Below are 19,946 nucleotides of genomic sequence, written 5' to 3'. Positions count from 1 at the left end.
TCTTCCAAGTAAGGAATTTTAGAGACGAGCTGGTTGCAGGTTCAAAAGGATACAGAGTTAGTTTCTCCAGAACAAAATTCATGTCTCAAAAAGGTGGCACCCACTTTCTAGATGGCCTAATATGTAAACCCCCTTTACAAACTATTTAACTTAAAATGAGGAAAAAGGGGTGGGATCCTGTGACTGGCAAGCAGAGACAGCTGAGGAATGTACCATAACTGAATAGTAGAGAAGGCCTGAATTGAGCAATTCACACAGATGCTGTAGAACCACTTTTACTTTGGCAGTTGGCTTAGAGGATTAACGAGCTGTTAACAAGCTGTTTCCTGTGGTTCAGTGATTCAAGGTTTGATTCCCTCAGCTTCTATTGCCCAACTGTGTGACTAAGTCACTTAACCAGACCCCACTCCCAGGCTGAGACTGAAAAAGGTCCATGGAGGTCAGTGGTCTGGAAAACAAATACAAATAAAATAAATCAGTGGTGCCCCAACTCTAGATGAGTCCTGTTCTCTGTTATGGCAACAATTACAAAAATATTTTCAAATTGGCTTAGTATAATTTTTAGTAGCAGGTTTCCTTACCTCCAACACAGTATTAGAATGTTCACATTTTTATTTTTAATAACACATATATGTTCTTGCATTCTGACTTTTAATTTCTTCTTTTTCTGTTAATAGCTTGCTCCTTGTTTGATCATTAACTAATCTGTCTCTAAGTAATGGATCATGCAACTCAACTGGTATTGCTTAGGGTCTAACATAACAGAAAAACACTTTAGCATTTGCAAGTATTTGCCTCCAAAACTATTTGAACGAGGCTTAATTCTTGCAATGACATCAAAGCCTTTGTCTCAATTCTTCAGTTCAGTAGTGTAAGCATATGCTGTTGGCATAGAACCTTGTGCCATTGTAAGGAAAGTTGTGCAAGTTAACTTACTATACGAGTAGATGTTCGAATAGATCACTTTTGTAGTAGTACAAGCAATATGGGCTATATCTTGCCAAGGATAGAACAACTGACCATCATCCAAAGCTTTAAGGCAAATTCCACATGCTCTAACCACTGAAGGGCTCAAGGATTGCCATATAAAGTCAGTGGTAGGGTTCCAAACCTTTAGAGCTTTCCTGCCTTGGAGAAGGGAGACTAGAGCCCAGTCTTTAAGGTACATGTGATAAACCAAGGTAAATAAAAACATCCACACCTTGGTGTAATACATAACAGAAAAAGATTGATGGAAGAAGGATCTCCCTAGTGGAAAAGTGATCTGCTTATATGTTCATCATTACCATTGCATAACTTCATATGAATTGCAGAAGGAGTCAATACTGGGCACATTGCGGGTACTGTGAATAGCACGTCTGGCTAATATCAACTTTAACCATACTTTGACTTAGGAATGGTGTCCATTCCCGTCGTGGTATTAGAAACCCAAAAGACTTGGACAAATTAAAATTTCAGTAGCCTAAGCTTTAATGGTAGATTAACAGAGCTTATGAAAAAAGTGAGAAGAGAAAGGGGTCAGAATCCAGGAGCTCCTGGAAAACAGTCCTAGCAATATTTGCTCTGGACCCAGACAAAAAATATAATTTGTAGTGCCTTGTGAAGGTATGCACAGATGAGCAAGTTGTTGCCTCTAGAGTACAATTCTTCCCAAAAAGCCACAGAAGAAGTCAATGCTCTGAAAGAGTGGTCCTAGACCTTGCCTAGAAATGTCTTGTTATAGTGAGAGTAACAAAAAACAGTAGCATGAGACAACCATTTAGAAATGGTCTGTTTTGATACTGACTGCTTCTTCTTCTTACTTTCATAGGAAATAAACAATTGATCAGAATTCTTGAAGGCTTTTATCCTGCCAGTGTAGTATCAGAGTTGGTTGTACACATCCAGAGGATGAAAAACTCGTTTTCTCTTATTGTTGGTTCTGGAAAGAAAAAAAAAGAATGATTGCCAGGTTCAATGTAAACTCTGAAACCACTTTAGGCATATATGAAAAAATTTGCTCTCGACATTACCTTATCTTATTGAAAATCAGAAAAAAGATGACTCACCATTAGAGCTTATAACTCAGATATTTTTCTAGAAGAGGTCAGAGCAATGAGTAAAAACACTTTCCAAGATAAGAACTTCATATTAGCCTTATGTACTGGTTCAAATGGAAAAAGTATGTTTCTCTGGTACAAAGTTGAGAGGCATCTGTCTTCCACATGGACAGATTCTTTGCTTCTAACAAAAATTTCTGACAGAAAAGACAATATTTTCTTAAAAATTAATGAAGTGGAAAGTATTCCCCAAGAGAGGAGTTGTGTATCCATCTCTGGAGAACTGCTAGCCCACTGTCAATCACTTGAAACCCAGACGGAAAAGTGTACTTTGACAGCAAGAAAATTCTAACAATTTGTAACCCTAACCCCTGATTTTATACCACTCTCCTCATGCTGTTCAACTGTTAGGGAATGTGGAAGGAGTCCTTAAGCTTTGGAAGATGGTCAGTTGCCATATCCTTGGCAGGCTACAACCCATGTAGCTTAGGCTACTATAACAATGATCTAAAGATGAACATCTACATTTACACTTCTGGCATCAAGTTTAAGGGTGTGGTCAGTACACTAAGTCTTGGTTCTGGTAAGCCCATCTTGGCAGATATGACCGCCCATCGGGGAGTCAATAATAACTCCCAGTTTACAGTGACAGACAAACCTGGTTAGTCAAGTGTGGACAGAGACCTGGGAAATGCCATTAGCAACATACATTAAGGTGAGAACATACCACCAACTCAAATGATTGTGTTCAACTGGGGAGACAATTTGCAATCCAAAGGATGACACGGGGGTTTATGTTCAGATTGGTGAGTTTGTCGATAATACCAGTATGGAGACTTGCATTAAAGGCTTTTACAAGTTACACATAAGCAGCATGAACAAAATAGCCTTTGTCAACGGCATCCATTAAATTGAAAAATAAACTACCTAGGCTGAGGAGACAGGATCTACATTTCACAAAGCAAAACTGATTAGGGGAGAGGGTGTGCAGGTCACTAACTTCATGGTTTAGTAATTTTACCACAGTGCTTGGAAAATAATAAGACCACAGCTACCAGGGGCTGTAGTAGAGTCCACAGCCATAGCACGTAAAACTTTCTTGTGCAAGTTCATGCCCATGGGGGTGGGGGCACAATGCGTGAGTTTGTCCTTTTGGCAGACACCATCTGTAAAATTAGGACTCTTGTATTTCTAGTGTATAAATGTCAGAGTGGGGAGGAAGGAAGACTATATTTCACAACTTTCCTGTGGTGTAGTTTGCTAAGGACTCTGCACTAATTCTTTGCATATACATAAAAAGGGAGTCAGGACTCTGAAGGTGAAGTCACTCTATGCAGAGATGCTGTCTGGTTTATTTGTTTTGTTTTGTTTTTGCTGTGTATTTTATGTATGTAAAATTATTTGCAGATATGCAGTTAAGCCACTGCCTAAAATCAGTATATAACCCCTCCCTCCTTCCCTTTCATTGTGTACTCTCCTTTGTCTGTTGGAGACAGCTCCAGCAAATGTTAGTTTATAGTGCAGTTTATAAAACATACACGCACGTAACACACACTCAGAATAATGATCACATACACAGACCTATGAGAAATGGGGTATAATCACTGCTACCAGAATTTACCATTTTCTTTCCTACCTACTGCTAACGTAGTAACTCTGAGGTCACAGGCTACATTATGTTAAGAGAACTGTACCATACGACAACTGCCATCTCTTGTCCATACATCTGATATTAATAAAATTCACAGACCACGATTTTTGACTGCCAGATTTGGCAAGTTTACTTTTGATTAACTGGGCTTCAACATATTAAGATGATTCTTCAGAAGAAGATATGCATATAGGTTTCTGAAGCACCTGCATTCAAATGAATAGATTCAGTCACATAGATTCATTACAAAGCATGCATGCATATATTTATTGACATGCATGCACATTAAAACATTACAGATTCACAGATTAATAGATTGTTACTAGACTAACAACCCAGGGGAGTCCTTTCTAAGCCTAGCCAAGTTTTTCCAAAAGATTAATGACGTCCTTTATCCAAATAGGACAGAGGGCCAGGCATTTATAAGCTCCCTCTCTCCCCAAGGGAAATGGGTGCCATGTCCAGTGTAAATCTCGTATTCCCCATACACTGGTATCGGTTGTGCTTAAACTGGGTATTAGACAAACTCAGCTTCACATAGATGGGAAGCCTGTTCCATAGGAAGGGCAGTCTCTGGGACACATATCTGTCTCTCCAGCATGTTCTGTTTAAGTCACAGACAAAATTCAGGTCTCTAGACCTTATATTTCTGGTACTGTTTGACTTACAAATATGCAGGAGATTCGTAAGTGTGGAGTTTGTGGGCACTTTGTAAGCCAGGCATAGATAACCCCTCAACAATCTATAGGAGACTGAGTAGAGGGAAACTTTGATTGCCTTATCTTGCATGTACATGTGTTCTCTGCAATAAACAGGACTATTCTTTTTTGCTGAACTGTGTTGTCTGAAATTATTTTGGTATCTTAACAGTAGAAGTTTTACTTATGCAGATGGGTATTATGTCTTATGCCATACAAAACTACAAATATGCTGGAAGGGAAGATTAATGAATTCTCTACAGTGGTATAAGAATCAAATTATTAGGTTACCATACCCTCTGGGGGAATTGAGTGGAATTTCTACAAGTTGTATTATAATGTCTATAATAGCTTTGATGTTCCTGAAGTAGAATCCAGGATTGTAAGGGGGTATAGTGGGAAAAGAGGATTGGTAACACAAATTGTGGGGGTGTAATACATGAATGCATACTAAATTCTTTGAGAAAATCTAAACTAGATGTTTGGCCTTGAGAGCAATGAATGAAGTTAGCAGTAGTGGTGGTGGGTATGCGCTTATGTCCAGTTAGACAGCTTACTTCACTCCAAAATTATTCAGTTGTATTAATTAGAATGTTTTGTTTACACTCTAGAACGTTAACTTTATGCCTTCTATCTGCTTGATTTCCTTGGTACCAGAGCTGAGTGAAGTGCTTCCTTAAGTACGGTGATGGGTTTTGCTTCCATTTGTACCAGGCATTGAAAATTATTGAAAAGAACTTGTTTTGAATTTGTAAGAGGAAATTGGCTAGACTTACAGGGACAGTTGAGAGATACATTTATTTGATACAGCTTTGATCCTGAAGACAATGAAACACTGCACACTACATTATCAGACTAATGACTAATTTCATTAGTACTTTCTACATATTTAAGTACTGGCTTACCTTTTTCAGTACATTTTTCAAAGTTTGCAACTTCTGTAGATGCACTTTTCTCAATGCTTAAACATCTTACTGAAAAACAAACAGAAATTCCACAAAACATAAAATTAAGTCCACTAGCTGATTAAAACTCAAAAATCACATAAACTAAAATAAGGTTTAAATGACTTTTGCATCACATGTATAAAATAGAAAATAGATGCATTTGTTTAAAAAAAATTTGCACCACTCCATTTACTGAGTTTTCAAATGTCAGGCATGGTATTTCTCAGTATGATACCTGAAGACCTATCCCACTACACACTGCAGCACACTTTATGCAGTGTAGATAGTTCATGAACCTTACTGCACTGGCTGCTTATGACATGAACACATTAGTTGATAGTGTTAATCTGCGAGTGTCTCGATGTATCATAATACATAATGAAGGCTGCATTCAGAAGAGTCAAACAAGTAGCACATAATCCAACCATGTATTATACACTATTAATCATGTCAAGGGTCCTTTCTGCCCTTCTGAAACCAGTATAATGTAGATAGGCCTCTCCCACCAGACACCCCATAGCCTGAAATTAAAGTGCTCATTAAATACTCAACTATATAATGATCAGTCTCCTGCAACACCCCAACTCCTGTGTAGCAAAATATGTTGTCTACATGCAAAGCTCTTTCAACTCTTACATGTTGAAGACCATATGCCATACAGTGGCACCTCTCTTCCTGTGTAACAGAAATATAATAATATCTATTGTCTATTGACAACTTTCACAAAGAGTGACACAGACTGCTCATTTTCTATGGTCACTCTACACTCACCTCCCATATAGTACAACATAATGTCCAATGCCCAGGGTTACCCCATTTCCCTTCTTTGTAGCAACAAAATGGTGTTTTTCAACACCCTCCTAACTCCTGCTGCTGCTGAAAGCATAGCAGTGTTGAATTTGTCTGGCAATATATGACAGAATGCAGCATGTCACAGTGGGTCCTGAATACTGTGCTTATAAAACAGACATTAATGGATTCACATGCTGCTAGGGTTGCATGTTTTATCTACACAGCATAAAAGCCTCAGAGGGAAATGGAGATACTGGACAACCATACAAATATCAAAGAAGTGCACAACAAGTAACAGAGGCCACAGATAGGTCTTTCAAGAAATTAGAAAATATATCTGCTAATTAGGGCAGTGTTGGAAGGAAAAGGGGCAGTTTATCAGTTAGGGTGACACACGCTATAATTTTATGTAGCTGCTCTCTCTAAAATCAACTTCAGAATACTTTGCAAGATACATTTCTAAATACGTTTTTCAAATGTGGAAAAAAGCCTTATAAGTCTGAAGAAGTTTTTCCATCAAAACCCCGAATGGCTCAAGTGATATGCATTTTTTTAATCCAACGTAGAACTGAACATGGCACAGAATAATGGTCATTTGCATTGCACCATCACAAATACTTTACACTTTCTTGCTTTATGTTAGCACCAAAAGGAATACCTTCTGGCATTAACAATGACCAGTACAGCATACGACTCTTGCACTTCATTTGCTCTGAGCAAAAAATTTCATGCAGCTTTCATAATTCCCATCCAAAATGTGATCCCTTATGTGTAGAAATAGCCACTGTCTCTCATGTTTAGCTATTTCCAAATGTATATAACTGTACCTGTGCTTTTGTTAATAATATATATAAACAACGTGTTGATCAGATCAAACATGCAGCTGCAAGATACACGTATGAAGGGAATGAAGAGCTCAGCAAGCCCCATTCATTTTTGTTGTTGCAAGTCCATTTGCTCTTTAATTTCTAGATGAGCTTTACTAATCATATCCCATATCATCAATGTTTTCTAGTCTAATCCATTTTACCCTGCTGTCTTATACCAAAACTAAGTCATTAAGATATTTCATTTTCTCATAACTCTTTGACTTTACTAGCTGTTATGAAATCTCATCCAATTCTTTTCCCTTCTGTAGCCAGCTTAACAGCTATGTATTTTGAGGCAGTATACAACTGCCTCATGTTTACCGAAAAATCTTTATTGATACCTAATAATGATCTGGTATGTGAGAAGAGCAAGTATTTACTGAAGTTGAAGACTACACTCTCTCTTGAAAACCCATTTTGTAAGCACAACACAGCACCAGCACTACACCAGCTTACACGGAGGTTATTAAAAAAACACTGTCTAAGCCTCTAAGAATAAAGCCAAATAATCCTCAGCCATTAGTTCATACAGAAACACTCCCACCTTCACCCTACATAGCCACAGCTAATACACATACTTCTTAGAGTCATAAGAGTGTAGACTCCAAGGCATAAGGATGCCATTGTCAAAAGGCTGGATAAAAACAGGATGATGGCAATCTCTTTTTTTGGAGACAGGATCTGTGATATAACGAGGGTTCTTACATCTCTCCATCTTTATAAATACAGTTATGGCTTGGGTGCTCTACCCAAAGGGACATGCAGAAGAATACAACTGAAAGTGCTATGCATGAGTCTGATGGATGAAAGACACTGGTTTTGAATAGTATTCTGCTATCACCTAGAATGATGCCAAGATTCAAAGACAAGACAACTGGCTTTAAAAATTGGCTACACAGCTGGTGTCATTTTAGCAGATCCAGTATGTATCCACTTGGGAAGAGATGGCTGTTAAGCCTTCCTGCATCACTAGGGATGGTCTGTAATTCCTTTATTGAGGCTTTTGCATTGTAGCCATTGTTACTACCACAGTGGTTTTTTGGTCGGAGTCTGCTGGGCATTCCACCCTAGTAAAGTCTACTTCAGAACACATTAGGGAGGCTCTGCTTAATGACAGGAGTCTTGAAAAAAAAAATCTGAACTTGAAGCCCACCTGTATCTTAAACATATCTGTATATAGGGATCTACTTCACAAGAATGAAAGGCCAAAACCACAAAACCCAAAACAACGAGACCACAACACTGAAACTCCATAAAACCAAAAACGCAAAACCACGAACATCAAAATCCCGAAACTGTGAAAGACATACATAACACAAAAACACACACACACACAACAGCCCCACACTACAACACACACCACCCTACACCAGTGATAGACAAGGGGGCAAGCCCCCCTGCACCCCCAACACCCCCTACTTTAATATTCTAACTCTGAGATCACACTGTTCATGGAACCATACATCAACATCTACTAGGTGATTTGTGCTTTTACAATGTATTACCATCTTACTGTGGTGTTTGTTATAAGTAGTTACTAATCTGAACATCATCACTGTTTAGGGGTAAGCTTTATCTTTGGCATACAGCTTTGTAGGTACGACCGAAGTTATGTCACCTTGGGCAGTAGTTTTTAATTTGTTTCTATCGACTTTTTTGTTAAATGTCCGATGTAACTTGGATTTTCTAAAATGGGGGTTGTGTCAGTATTCAATTCAATACTAACTAGCAATTGTTGATCATGTGATTTTTAACATTTTTGTATAAAAGTCAACGGCCTGTAGCGAGACACTGTTTACTGGTTTTCTGAGGAAGTTGGAGTGTGTTCCGACGAAAAGCTCATTTTTGGTGCTTAAATAAACCGCTACAATTCAAGAGACGACCTGTGTGGCTTGACTTTCAAATTTTTTAACACTATTAAGACTTTTGAATTTGGATTGCTGTTTATTTCATTTCGAATTTCACCTGCTGGTACTGGAACATTATCCATTGTTTTTTTCATCAGTATTATTTGGTTACCTGAGTTTGTCAAAATCCCGTAATGTCGGGATTTTGAATTTCGCGCTTCTGGTCTTTCGATTACCTGAGGTTTCGTTCATCTGGTCTCAGTGATCTGACTTTCATTAATGTGGTCTTTTGTTCTTGTGAAGTAGACCTGTATATAGTACAGTTGTGTAATTAAACTTACCATAATAGTAGATATACTTAATAGATCACTATTACAGTAGCCTAAACTTCATGGGTCATAACCCTCATGACCTGCCAAGCGTCTTAAAACTTAAGGATGATTTCCATGAGCTCCAACTGTCAGGACTTCAAGAGGAGCTCCATAAAGACATTTGGAAAGCAAACTACTTTAGATAATTTTTTGCATAGAAAGGGAGGCAAGAGCCGTGAAAGAACAATGCTAGGAAACAATTCAACAGTAAACTAAATACAAAAGGGTGCATACAGCCACACCCTGGCAACAAAAAAAGGAAACAGACAAAATAAGGTGGCTGTCAGGAGGGGAGGGTACATCAACAGTGATCTATTATAAAATCTACTGTTATGGTAAATTTACTTACACAGCTGTACTATGCTTAACATACAGATCATGGTTGCAGTAGCCTAAGCTACAAGAATAGATTACAAGAGTGGCCTTAGGTCAACTGGTGCCCTAGGCAAAAGGGCTCCACAGCACCCCCACCACACCACCCGGTGCCCCATCCTGGTATACCTGCACTAAGTAAATACTAGAAAAGTGCCCCTACTAGAACGGCACCCTAGGCAGCCGCCTAGTTGGCCTATGCCTAAGGCCGGCTATGAGATTACCATATCTTAGAGAACTAAAAAAAAAGGGAAGAGGCTAATAAAATAAGACTCCTGGAGCTCCTGGAGAATAGTGCAAGCAAAGCCAGTTCTAGAGCTTGAAAATGAATATAGTTTGTAGTATTTTTATAAAAGTATGTACAGACCCAGTTGATGCCTCTTTAACACTTTTTAGAGTCCACTCCTTTCAAGAAAGTCACCAAAGAAGCCAAAGCCCTTGTGGAATGGGGCCTTATCCTGCCTGGAAGTAGTTTATTACTTTGAATATAACAAAAGGTAACCACCTAAAAACAGTTTGATTTAACAATGGTCATCCTTTTCTCCTAGCTTTATAGCAGACAAAAAGCTGATCATCTTTCATGAAGGCTTATCTAGGTAGTATCTGAGCTGCCCATGGACATCAAGACTGTGAAGAATCTTTTCACCCTTATTCTTGGGTTCAGGAATGAAGGCAGGAAATGAATAGTCTGGCTTAAAGTAAACTCTGAACCACTTTAGGTATAAAATAGGGATTACTTTTCAAAGAAACCCTGCCCTTACGAAAAACAGGGTAGGATTGACTCGTCATCAGTACTTGTAACTCAGATACTCTCCTAGCAGATATCATAGCAATAAGTGAAACAGTCTTCCATGTCAAGAACTTCAATTCAGCCAGATGCACTGGTTCAAATGGAAGAAAAAGTATGCTGTTCAAACAGAAAGTTGAGATCCCAAGGAGAAGCCACCTGATCCCTAGGTGGACAGATATGCAACACCCCTTTCAAACACTGTTTAACTAGAACATGGTTACAAAGGGGTGGCTCAAAGGGCAGATCAACAGAAATGGCTGACAAATGCACCCTGACAAGAGGAATAAGATAGGCCACAGGACAGTAATTCACACAAATAATCACAAAACCGAGGCAGCCTGGCCTGAAGATGCTCCTGGATCCTGCACTGGCACCAACTATAAAATATTATCCAATTGTACATGTACGACTTACTAGTAGCATTTTCTTTCACCTTATTTAGTATCTACTGCACCTCCTCAGAAAAAAGGTGTCTAAAATGTATCAAAATTATATCATTCAGGCAGTTAGTTGAAGAGTTTTCAGGAAGGAGTGTATCAAATAACTCCCGTCTTGTGCAAGTAACCCCCTAGTGGTAACTGCTCTTGGTTAAAATGAAAAAAATGGAGAACCATTGTTGCTTGTGCCAAATGGAGTCACCAACACAATTTTTGGAGAGTCCTTCTGGATATTAGTGGAAAAGCTAGAAAGGCATGCAGGAACATTCCTCTCCGTAGGAATGAGGAGGCATTTGTCTTCCAGGACTGTTTGCAAGATGCCCTGCAGCAAAATTTCTTTACTTGTCTGTTCTGAAAGGAGGCAAACCGATCTGCTTAAGGTGTTGGCCACAGCTGGATCAGTTTTTGGCAGATCTCAAGACAAAGTTTCCATTTGCAAGCCTGCTTAGCATCTCTGCAGTCAATTTTTGTTCTGACAGAATGCATGAAGCCTGAACAGTCAAACTGAACTTCGTTGCCATCTCCCAGGCCATCATAGCAAGTCTTCAAAGAGGGTAAGACCTAGTACCCCATTTGCTTGTTTATGTACCACATCACAGTGATGTTTTTTGATGTAAACTTGCAAAAGCCCTGGGGGCTGGAAATGATTTTAAGCGGTCTGCCTTGAGGATTCCACTGAGCTTGCACTTCTCCCCCTTTTGAAAGTGTTCCCCATGCCAAATCTGAAAAGTCTGTGGTGACTAACTGGGGAGGGGGTAGAAAGGAGAATGGAAGGCCTGGATTACAGCCTATCTGGTCTACCCTGCATCCAATCTCCCTCTTCACGAATCACTAAACTGTAATCTGAAAAGTCAAAGGGTGTAGATGCCGAGTCCAGACAGATTTGAGGTACCACTGTATTTTCTCATGTGTAGTCTGACCAAGGACAGCATGATAATCATAGATGCCATGAAACCCAAAATTCTGAGGAAGTCAAAAGAACTGATGGAATGTTTATACTTTGTTTGGAGGGAGAAAAGGTCTTCCTACAGTCAGGTCCAACAAACATCCTAGAAATACTACTTTGTGTGAAGGGATGAGAGAAGGTGTCTGCCAATTAACGTGAAACTCCAGATTAAGTAGAAGTCCCTGGACAGTTTTCAGAGACTGTTGACAGCTGAAAAGAGCCTGCAAAGATACGATAATTGTCAAAATAAATAAAAATGTGTATGCCTTGGAGTCTGTAATAAGCAATGTCTAGAGATAGGTATTTTGTAAATACTCTTGATGCAGTGGAAAGTCCAAAGTGTAACACACAGAGAACTGATAATGTAAGCCAAACATAGCAAATCTTAAGAAATGCCTGAATTGCATAGCAATATATTTTATTAGTATTATTATTATAAATTATTTACGTAACTCTCTGCATAGCTCACTTTTTATGTGTGCACTTTGAAAACTGCATACTGTTAAGTTTATGGCATATATTGGTGGTGGCTAAGTTTTACATGTGTGTCTTTTTTTAATTTATTTATACTACTGTTTTTTTATATGTCCTTATATTTCTACTGAGTCTGTTCCCAATGTTGTTGTATTTGTTTTGTTTCTGCTGTAAAAAAGATTTCATCTTTTTTTTACTTTATTTATTTTTAGTATCTTACTTTGAATTTTATTCTTACTATCTAAATTTTTATTAATTTAATCCATCTTCCTTCTATAAACTGTCATTCTTATGGTAAGAGCCTGAGTATCGAAATTTTCTACAGTGATGCACACTTTTTCCACTGTGTTGATCTGTATGACAATAAAGTTTACTTTGACTTTGGCAATATGAATATGACAATATGACAGTAGGTGCCCTTTTAGGTTTAGCTTTACCATGAAAGTTGTGATCAATGGTATCAGAATCTGAAGTGACAGCATTTGAACTTAGGAGTCTTGATATGCAAATTTAAATCTGGAAGATGAAGTACTGGCTTCTCGGATTCTCCTGGATTGGGGACCAGAAAATCCTTGAGTAACAGCCTTTACCATCATGACTGAGGGACACTGGCTCTATTACACCCTGGACCATCATGTTATGAAGAATGGAAAGAAACAGAGAAATCTGATTTCTAATGCAAGGGGGGGGGGGGTTCCCAGGAATAGAGGAGGATTCCCATTGTCAGGAGTACCCTTGCTGGATCACCCTCACAACCCACCTTTTTTTAAATACTTAATGCCAAAAGGGCAGGTGAAGTCCAAGGGAGATGGAGAAGTTGCTAGGGTGGGCTGGTAGGGAATCAGAAGAGGTAAATAATCATGCTGACTGGGAAGCTTCCCCGATTGCTCCCCGATACCCACCCCCCAATACTGGCCCATTGCCATTTAATATAAGGAAACGCAATAAAGCCAACAGCTGTGAGCAAAACCTCCTTTACTGGTGCTTCTGGTACCTCAGCAGATTGCCTTCATGGAATAACTCAAGCCACCACCATACTCCATATATTACAAAGCTGTTCCAATCACGATACATTCCCAGTCAATTAACACTACCTAACAAACAAGCAAATCATTTCACCACCCCCTAAAACACAAATATACACTACAAATTACAAAAATTATATAAATATTGCATTTTACACATTTAAATATTCAATTTCACTTCTATATTTTCCTTTTCATCACACTTTTCATCACACTTCTTAAGTAGAGCCATTAAAATTACACTTTGGAATATGCTTAGCAACTTGAAAAACATTTGTCACATAAGTATTTACAAAGTTTTTCACCTCAGAAGATAAAAGGTTGGCTAACAACGTCTGCATATTGTCAAAAGACACAAGCAACAACTTTAACATAGAGACACAACAATTTAAAATTCTAAAAGTTAAGGTGCTAGAAGCAGACAGCATCTTACCCAACTTATCCATTGCCTTTCTATCTTTATTTGAGGAAAAGGGGTTACAAGCAGTAACCTGCTTCGTAGCAGCAGATTTAGATAGCGAAATGACTACTAGGTCTACCCTGGGATTAGAAAACAGGTACTTATGAGACTACCTTATACAATCAACCAAATCTTTTGGCAGTCAAAGGTTCTCTGTCAGGTAGACTGGTTGCAGCAAGAAAACCATCCTATAAAGCAAGGAAAACAGGAGGAATGGAAGAGGCTTTAGGTATCGGTAGCTGCATTAAATCATAATACATTTTCTGAGTCCTAAAGGCCTTATACTGTTCTCAATGAAAACCTCATTCGTATTAGATAAAATCTCTGAAAATGCGATTTCTCATTAGGGATGTCTGCATGACTGTTTTCTTCAGTATCTAAAAGAATAGACTGAGTAGAGTCTTTAGAAGCACACATAGGCTTTATTTTTTGACTGAAAAATCCTGCCAGATTAAGAAAGAATTTTTTTTTTTTTTTTTTTTTTTTTTTTTTTTTTTTACAGCAAGTTAGTCCTGTCTTTTGTTAACACAAGAATGCATGGTCAAATTGACAGCATCAGGTGCACATTCAGATACACAGATCCTGTACTATTTGGTACCAGGAGGAGGGTGGAAGCACTTGATTAAAATGGAAGAAGGACAAAGGTAAATTCTTCCAAAATTACGGATATGTTGATCCATAACCAAAGTCCATTTCCTGACAGAACATGAAAGGAGAGTGGTAGGTGTTGCATAAAATATGTGTGGTGACAGATTCAGCTTAGAAATAACATACATTAATGCACACTAGAGTTATATCTGTGGTTTGAACAGGACAAGTGGGTAATGTTCTACAGAGGCTGGTACAAGACTTGTGTGTAAATTCCTCATCCAGTCAGAACTGGAAAGAAGGATGGAAAGTCTTACATACGGTGGTTCAATGTCACAGTGAACATTTCCACTGAAGACTAACATAAGTTAAAATTCAGCATATAAAATACAACATATAAAAATAAAATATACAAAGCAAAATATAAGTATTCCACCTGCAGACAAAATAATCTGAATATACTAACAGAAAGTTAAATTCCATTTCCTGTGTTACTGCTCAGGGTGACAAATGCAAAACTAGACCTGCTGAATATTTACACAGAAGGGTACTAAAACTGAAGTGGAAGTTTCACTGGAGACTCATATTAAGTGATATTCTAAATCCATCCCTTTGTGCAGGATGGACAGGTTGAAGTGCAAGTGGACAAAAGCCTTAGATATTCCCAAAGGATGTCAGTAGAAGTATTCAAGACAACCCATTGAAAAGCATGCTGTGATCCAAAAGTTTGACCCTAAACACAGACTTTGATCAGCTAAACTGGCACTTTTGATGTCAAGATTATCAACATCGAGTCTGACCTCCAGCAATGCTACAAGTTCATCTTGGCTAAGATCATATGTCAATGTGATCAACTTTGAACCCAGGCATTTAAAATCAGTGTCAAGAAGGGACTCAGAAACTAAGTGGGGTCAAGGTCATGAGCATTGTTAAAGTCAGGATTGAATTTGACCCACATCAAGATCAGATTGTCAGAAGTCAAAATCACTATCAACCTGCCAACGATCTAGGAGTCAAAAGGGGTCAACCCTTATGATTCTGATGTTTGATAGCTGACCTTTAGCTGAGGTCAAAAGTCAGTATGGAGACTGACACTGAGGATATCAATCTAAAAATAAAATGAAGTGGATAATTGAAAGATGTATGAGCCAGGCAAACTGAGACCAAAGTCTGTTGAAGGCTGGTGATAGAGCCAAAGTCAGATGAACTAGTTTAGACTTCATAAAACATACTTGATCCCAAGAAAAAGGGAAAACATAGTCTACATTTAAGGTTTGTACAGACAATTATCTAAAATATACTTTACATCTCAGAAAAAGCGGCGCAGTGGTGCAGCGGTTAACATTGTCACCTCACAGCAAGAGGTTCACCGGTTCGATTCTCAGCTGGGGTGCCTTCTGTGTGGAGTTTGCATGTTCTCCCTGTGTTCGCGTGGGTTTCCTCCGGGTACTCCGGTTTCCTCCCACATTCCAAAGACATGCATCTGGAGCATTTCTCCCCGGGCCTCCGCTGAAAACAGGCTCTGTGGAACCTAGTCGGACTTTCCCGGTCAACAAATGATAAATAAAATAAATAAATAAATAAAATAAAAAATGCACAAAAATAAACATATAATAAAGAGGTCTTCTGTTTTCTGATTAAAAGAGAAACCAATAAAATGAATAGCAGCCATACAACAAGAATATAATAAAAAGAAAAATGGTAAACACCAAGGGGAGGGAATAACAAATAAAAAAATGCCAATACTGAGTTTGAGACCGATGATTCAGTAGTCAGAAGTGAACAGACTAACATAAGTACACATAAACCTCAAGAGAAGACATTAAAAAAAAGCATCCACTATGTCAGAAATAAAACGGCAGCTTGGGGACAGTTACAGATGAGATGCATCTTAAACATATTAATAGAGATCTGGAGTAGGGTCCCTAGCTACACAGTACTATGGGTAGAAGTGAAAGGCCAGATAACCTGGAAAAGTTCTTCATCATAAATGTGGTGAAGATGGAATTCCTATTTTCTCAGAACTGGTACTGTGTAAATCATGCTGTAACGCTAAATTTTATAGCTTACCATTGTAACACTGGATTGTCACAGTGTTGATTTTTATAGGATTACTAAAGCTGATAATGAACTGCTGAGGAAACATTCCTGTTGTCATCCAAAAGGTATCTGTTCTCCTGAAGGCAATAACAAACAAAAACAAATGTACATGGTTAAACAATAACAGCTGTGGGAGTATACTCCCTATAACAGTACAGATTTGAAAAATATAAAAGCACTGCTGAAATGTACATTAAAAGTTCTGATTCTACTACCATGAAAGGAATAGTAATAAACAAAAAGCACACTGAAAATGGAATTCTACATAGAAAGATATTTTACTCTAATAAAATACATGAGTTTTCATCCCTATGCTTGTAAGGAACTTCTTCAGACACATCCTTTTTTCAACCTCTTAAAAAGTGAACGAGTCATGTAATACAAAAAAAATGCATAGGTTGGTTGGTTAAAAAAAATAAAAACACTTCCTTATATAAAAAATTATATTAAAACAATAGTATAAGCATAATAAAAAACATATCCACTACAAGCTTGTTGATAATAAGCTAACAGTTCAACCTTTATATTTGAATATACATGTAATATTAAAGCTTCATTTAACAATCATTAGGTGTCACTTGAATTCAAATTTATCTGTTTCCAGATTTGTTTATCTTGATCTTTGACTTCTAAAGGTTTAAAAAAAATCACATTCCTGGAATGGTCAATGGAACCACTAGGAAATGAGAAATGTTTTAACAAAATCATATCATGCAAAAGTGTTCCTCAAACAAAGCACAACAGAGTAAAAAAATAAGCACTGCTGAAACCATACAGCACAAAGTAAACCATATAAAACTAAAATTGATACAACGTGAATATCAATGCTTTCAAGCCAACACTATGCAATGTCAAGTATAAAATTATGACATTATACTGTTAAACCAAAACTGATGAATAAATGCACTAAAAGAATAGATAACAGACAAAAAAGTAGAAAAAATACATACAACTAAGTGTACGAAAACCATTAAAAATCCTTTGCAGACAAACAAGATAATTTTTAAGTTTTGTTTGGTCTACAACATCTGTCTTACAAAGTGGTGACTTTAAGTAAGTATTACAACTATAAGATGTTAGCAGATGGTTGCAGTGGACATAGCCGATTTAATGTTGATTAATTATGGTTTAAGTTTTGGTTATTTTTGCCTGCTTATCACTAAAATGGGTGTCATTCATAAAACGGTGTAACAGTGGATAGGGCTGGTATGCAGTAGAATGACATATTAAAGACCAGCACGAGTCATCCAAATCGATAAGCAGTGCGATAAGACCCTGTATGCAGTCTTACTCAATTGTATAGCCACTGTACTCAAAACACAGAGTACACATGCAAACGACACCCCAGGACTGTATGCAATTCACAAACACAGCACCAAATGCTTATATGCTGGTCCCAAAGGAATAATTTACTGGATTTGAACTGTAAATTGACAGATGGTGCAATACATGACCACAATGATACTGGTTTCCTCATGATGTGCTAATCAGCTATTAAAGCGATGCAGCACATCAGAACTGAATTAAAAAAAACAAATCCTTTTCATGAAAGGAAACACTCTACTGATAACAGTATTCCCTGTGGTGCAGGCAATCCTGCTACAGCAACCAAAACATGTCCTGCTTCCATACAGTACACAATACCCTCACTACTACAATATGGTAATGACCCTAGCTCTGCCATCATGCCTAATGAATTACAAATATTTATAAATCTCTACTACACATGACGGTGGAGCAAAGAACAGCTACTTTAGTAAATATCTGGTTAAGCAGTTGTTCCCTGTAGCACTCTCATCCTACACATTGATTTCTCTACCTGCAGCACAGCTACACACAGTACATCCAGGAGCGGCCTTAGGTCAACTGGTGCCCTTGGCAAAAGAGCTACACGGCACCCCCCCCCCCACACCACCTGGCGCCCCCATCCTGGTCTACCTACACCAAATAAATACTGGAAAAGTGCCCCTGCTAGAGCGGCGCCCTAGGCGGCTGCCTAGTTGGCCTATGCCTACGGCCGGCTATGAGTACATCACTGTGCTCTAACAGCTGTGGTGTGTCATTCACAGAAACTGACAAATATTCCAAATGCCCATGTTCATTACTGCGATCTGTGCACATCAGTTGTGGCACTAAATTGCACAGTACTAACCACAGTGTTGTGAATACTTTTATGCAACTATCCACTATGTTTATGAATCCAAGGGCCCATAAAGTCAGGATTCTATTGCTTGTATACTGACTGCAAATTATTAAAATATACAGTGTGAGAGAAATGAACATTCTTGGGTCAATTTGCCCTTTAGTTCCATTTTTTTTGTTACATGCTAAATGAGTAATTAGTTAACATTTTAATGTTGTAGGCCATTCCAGCTTTGATGTTGTCACTGCCTTGTTGATGCTATTACCATTGTATCTGTGTTGCGTTGTGCTGCACTAACTTTTGCTGGATACATTGTAGTATGACTTGTAATTAGTGTTGTAAGCATTTTTTATTTGTCATCCCCATGATTATCACTGAAGTGCATTTTTCTGGTCTTTTTTTTTTTTTGGAGGTACTGGCATGAGGAACTGTCTTACTTTAATAATTTGAGACTTGATTTGTACTTTACACTACAGTAACGTTTATTATTGCAACAGCTATATCTTATCTAGAATTAGTTATCTGGATTCTACTGAATTACTGAAAATCTGTTTGATAATTGTTTCAAGGAAGCTTGAAGACCTTACAGTTGTAAAGGAATTGTTGTCCTTTGCCTTGAGCTACTTCCTGCAGCAAGAGTTATACTCCCAGATCCAGCATTGTGTTAAATATCCATAATCCTTGTAAGTGATTTCACAGAACTCCAGCTAAATAAACAGATCAGCAGTCTAGACTCTTCAGCTTTATCCTGCTGGGTTGTCCTATGGAAACATTTCTTTAACCTCTTAAACCTGGTTGATTTCTTTGAAACAGTCACCAAGGCCATTGACAAGGGGAAGGTGGTCCACACAGCCTACCTGGACCTCGCAAAAGCCTTCGATCATTATAGATAAGCTCACCAGCTTAAATATAAACCCCTATGTCACTAGATGGGTTGCAAACTGGCTCAAGGACAGAACCCACATGGTTAGAATTGCTGGAGCCATGTCAGACTCCAAACCAGTTACAAGTGGCGTCCCACAAGGCTCAGTCCTGGGACCTCTCTTGTTCGGTATATATTTCTCGGAGGTACAGGCCAACACGGAAGGACTGTGGCTGACCAAGTTCGCAGATGACTGCAAACTGGGCGCCATAATAGACTCTCCAGCCGACACAAGCATCCTCCAAAAGGGCCTCATAGAAACAGACAACTGCTGCCAGAGCCATGGCCTCAAGCTAAACGCCAAAAGTGTATAGTCATCCCTTTGGCAAAAACAAAGTGCCCACAAATTACCACATAGGTGGTAATCCATTAAGTACAGAAGAAGTAATTAGGGACCTGGGGACCCAAGTTGATAGCAGTCTCTCATTTGACAACCACGTGGCCAAAGTGGTTAGAAAAACATTTTATATAGCCC

At 38.4% G+C, this 19,946-nt stretch overlaps 1 protein-coding gene across 4 annotated transcripts in view; it reads right to left on the bottom strand.

Moving 5' to 3' along the window:
• Positions 1 to 19,946, bottom strand: part of HSPB11 (heat shock protein family B (small) member 11) — a 280,522-nt gene that overhangs the window by 223,905 nt on the left and 36,671 nt on the right. For 3 of the 4 annotated variants that reach the window (XM_044085470.1, XM_044085469.1, XM_044085468.1), the window contains exons 2-3: positions 16,377 to 16,483; positions 5,294 to 5,362 (exon numbers count right to left, since the gene is read on the bottom strand). In XM_044085470.1, coding sequence (XP_043941405.1) covers positions 5,294 to 5,362; positions 16,377 to 16,483 — 176 coding nt within the window. The remainder of the gene's footprint in view (positions 1 to 5,293; positions 5,363 to 16,376; positions 16,484 to 19,946) is intronic. The other variant, XM_044085471.1, reaches the window with a different exon arrangement.

The sequence above is a fragment of the Protopterus annectens genome, chromosome 10.part0 (assembly GCF_019279795.1).
Source record: "Protopterus annectens isolate FY-2018-M chromosome 10.part0, PAN1.0, whole genome shotgun sequence".
Taxonomy (NCBI): Eukaryota; Metazoa; Chordata; order Ceratodontiformes; family Protopteridae; genus Protopterus; species Protopterus annectens.
Note: the sequence above shows the minus strand (reverse complement) of the source record. Positions and strands in the feature narration are given on the sequence as shown.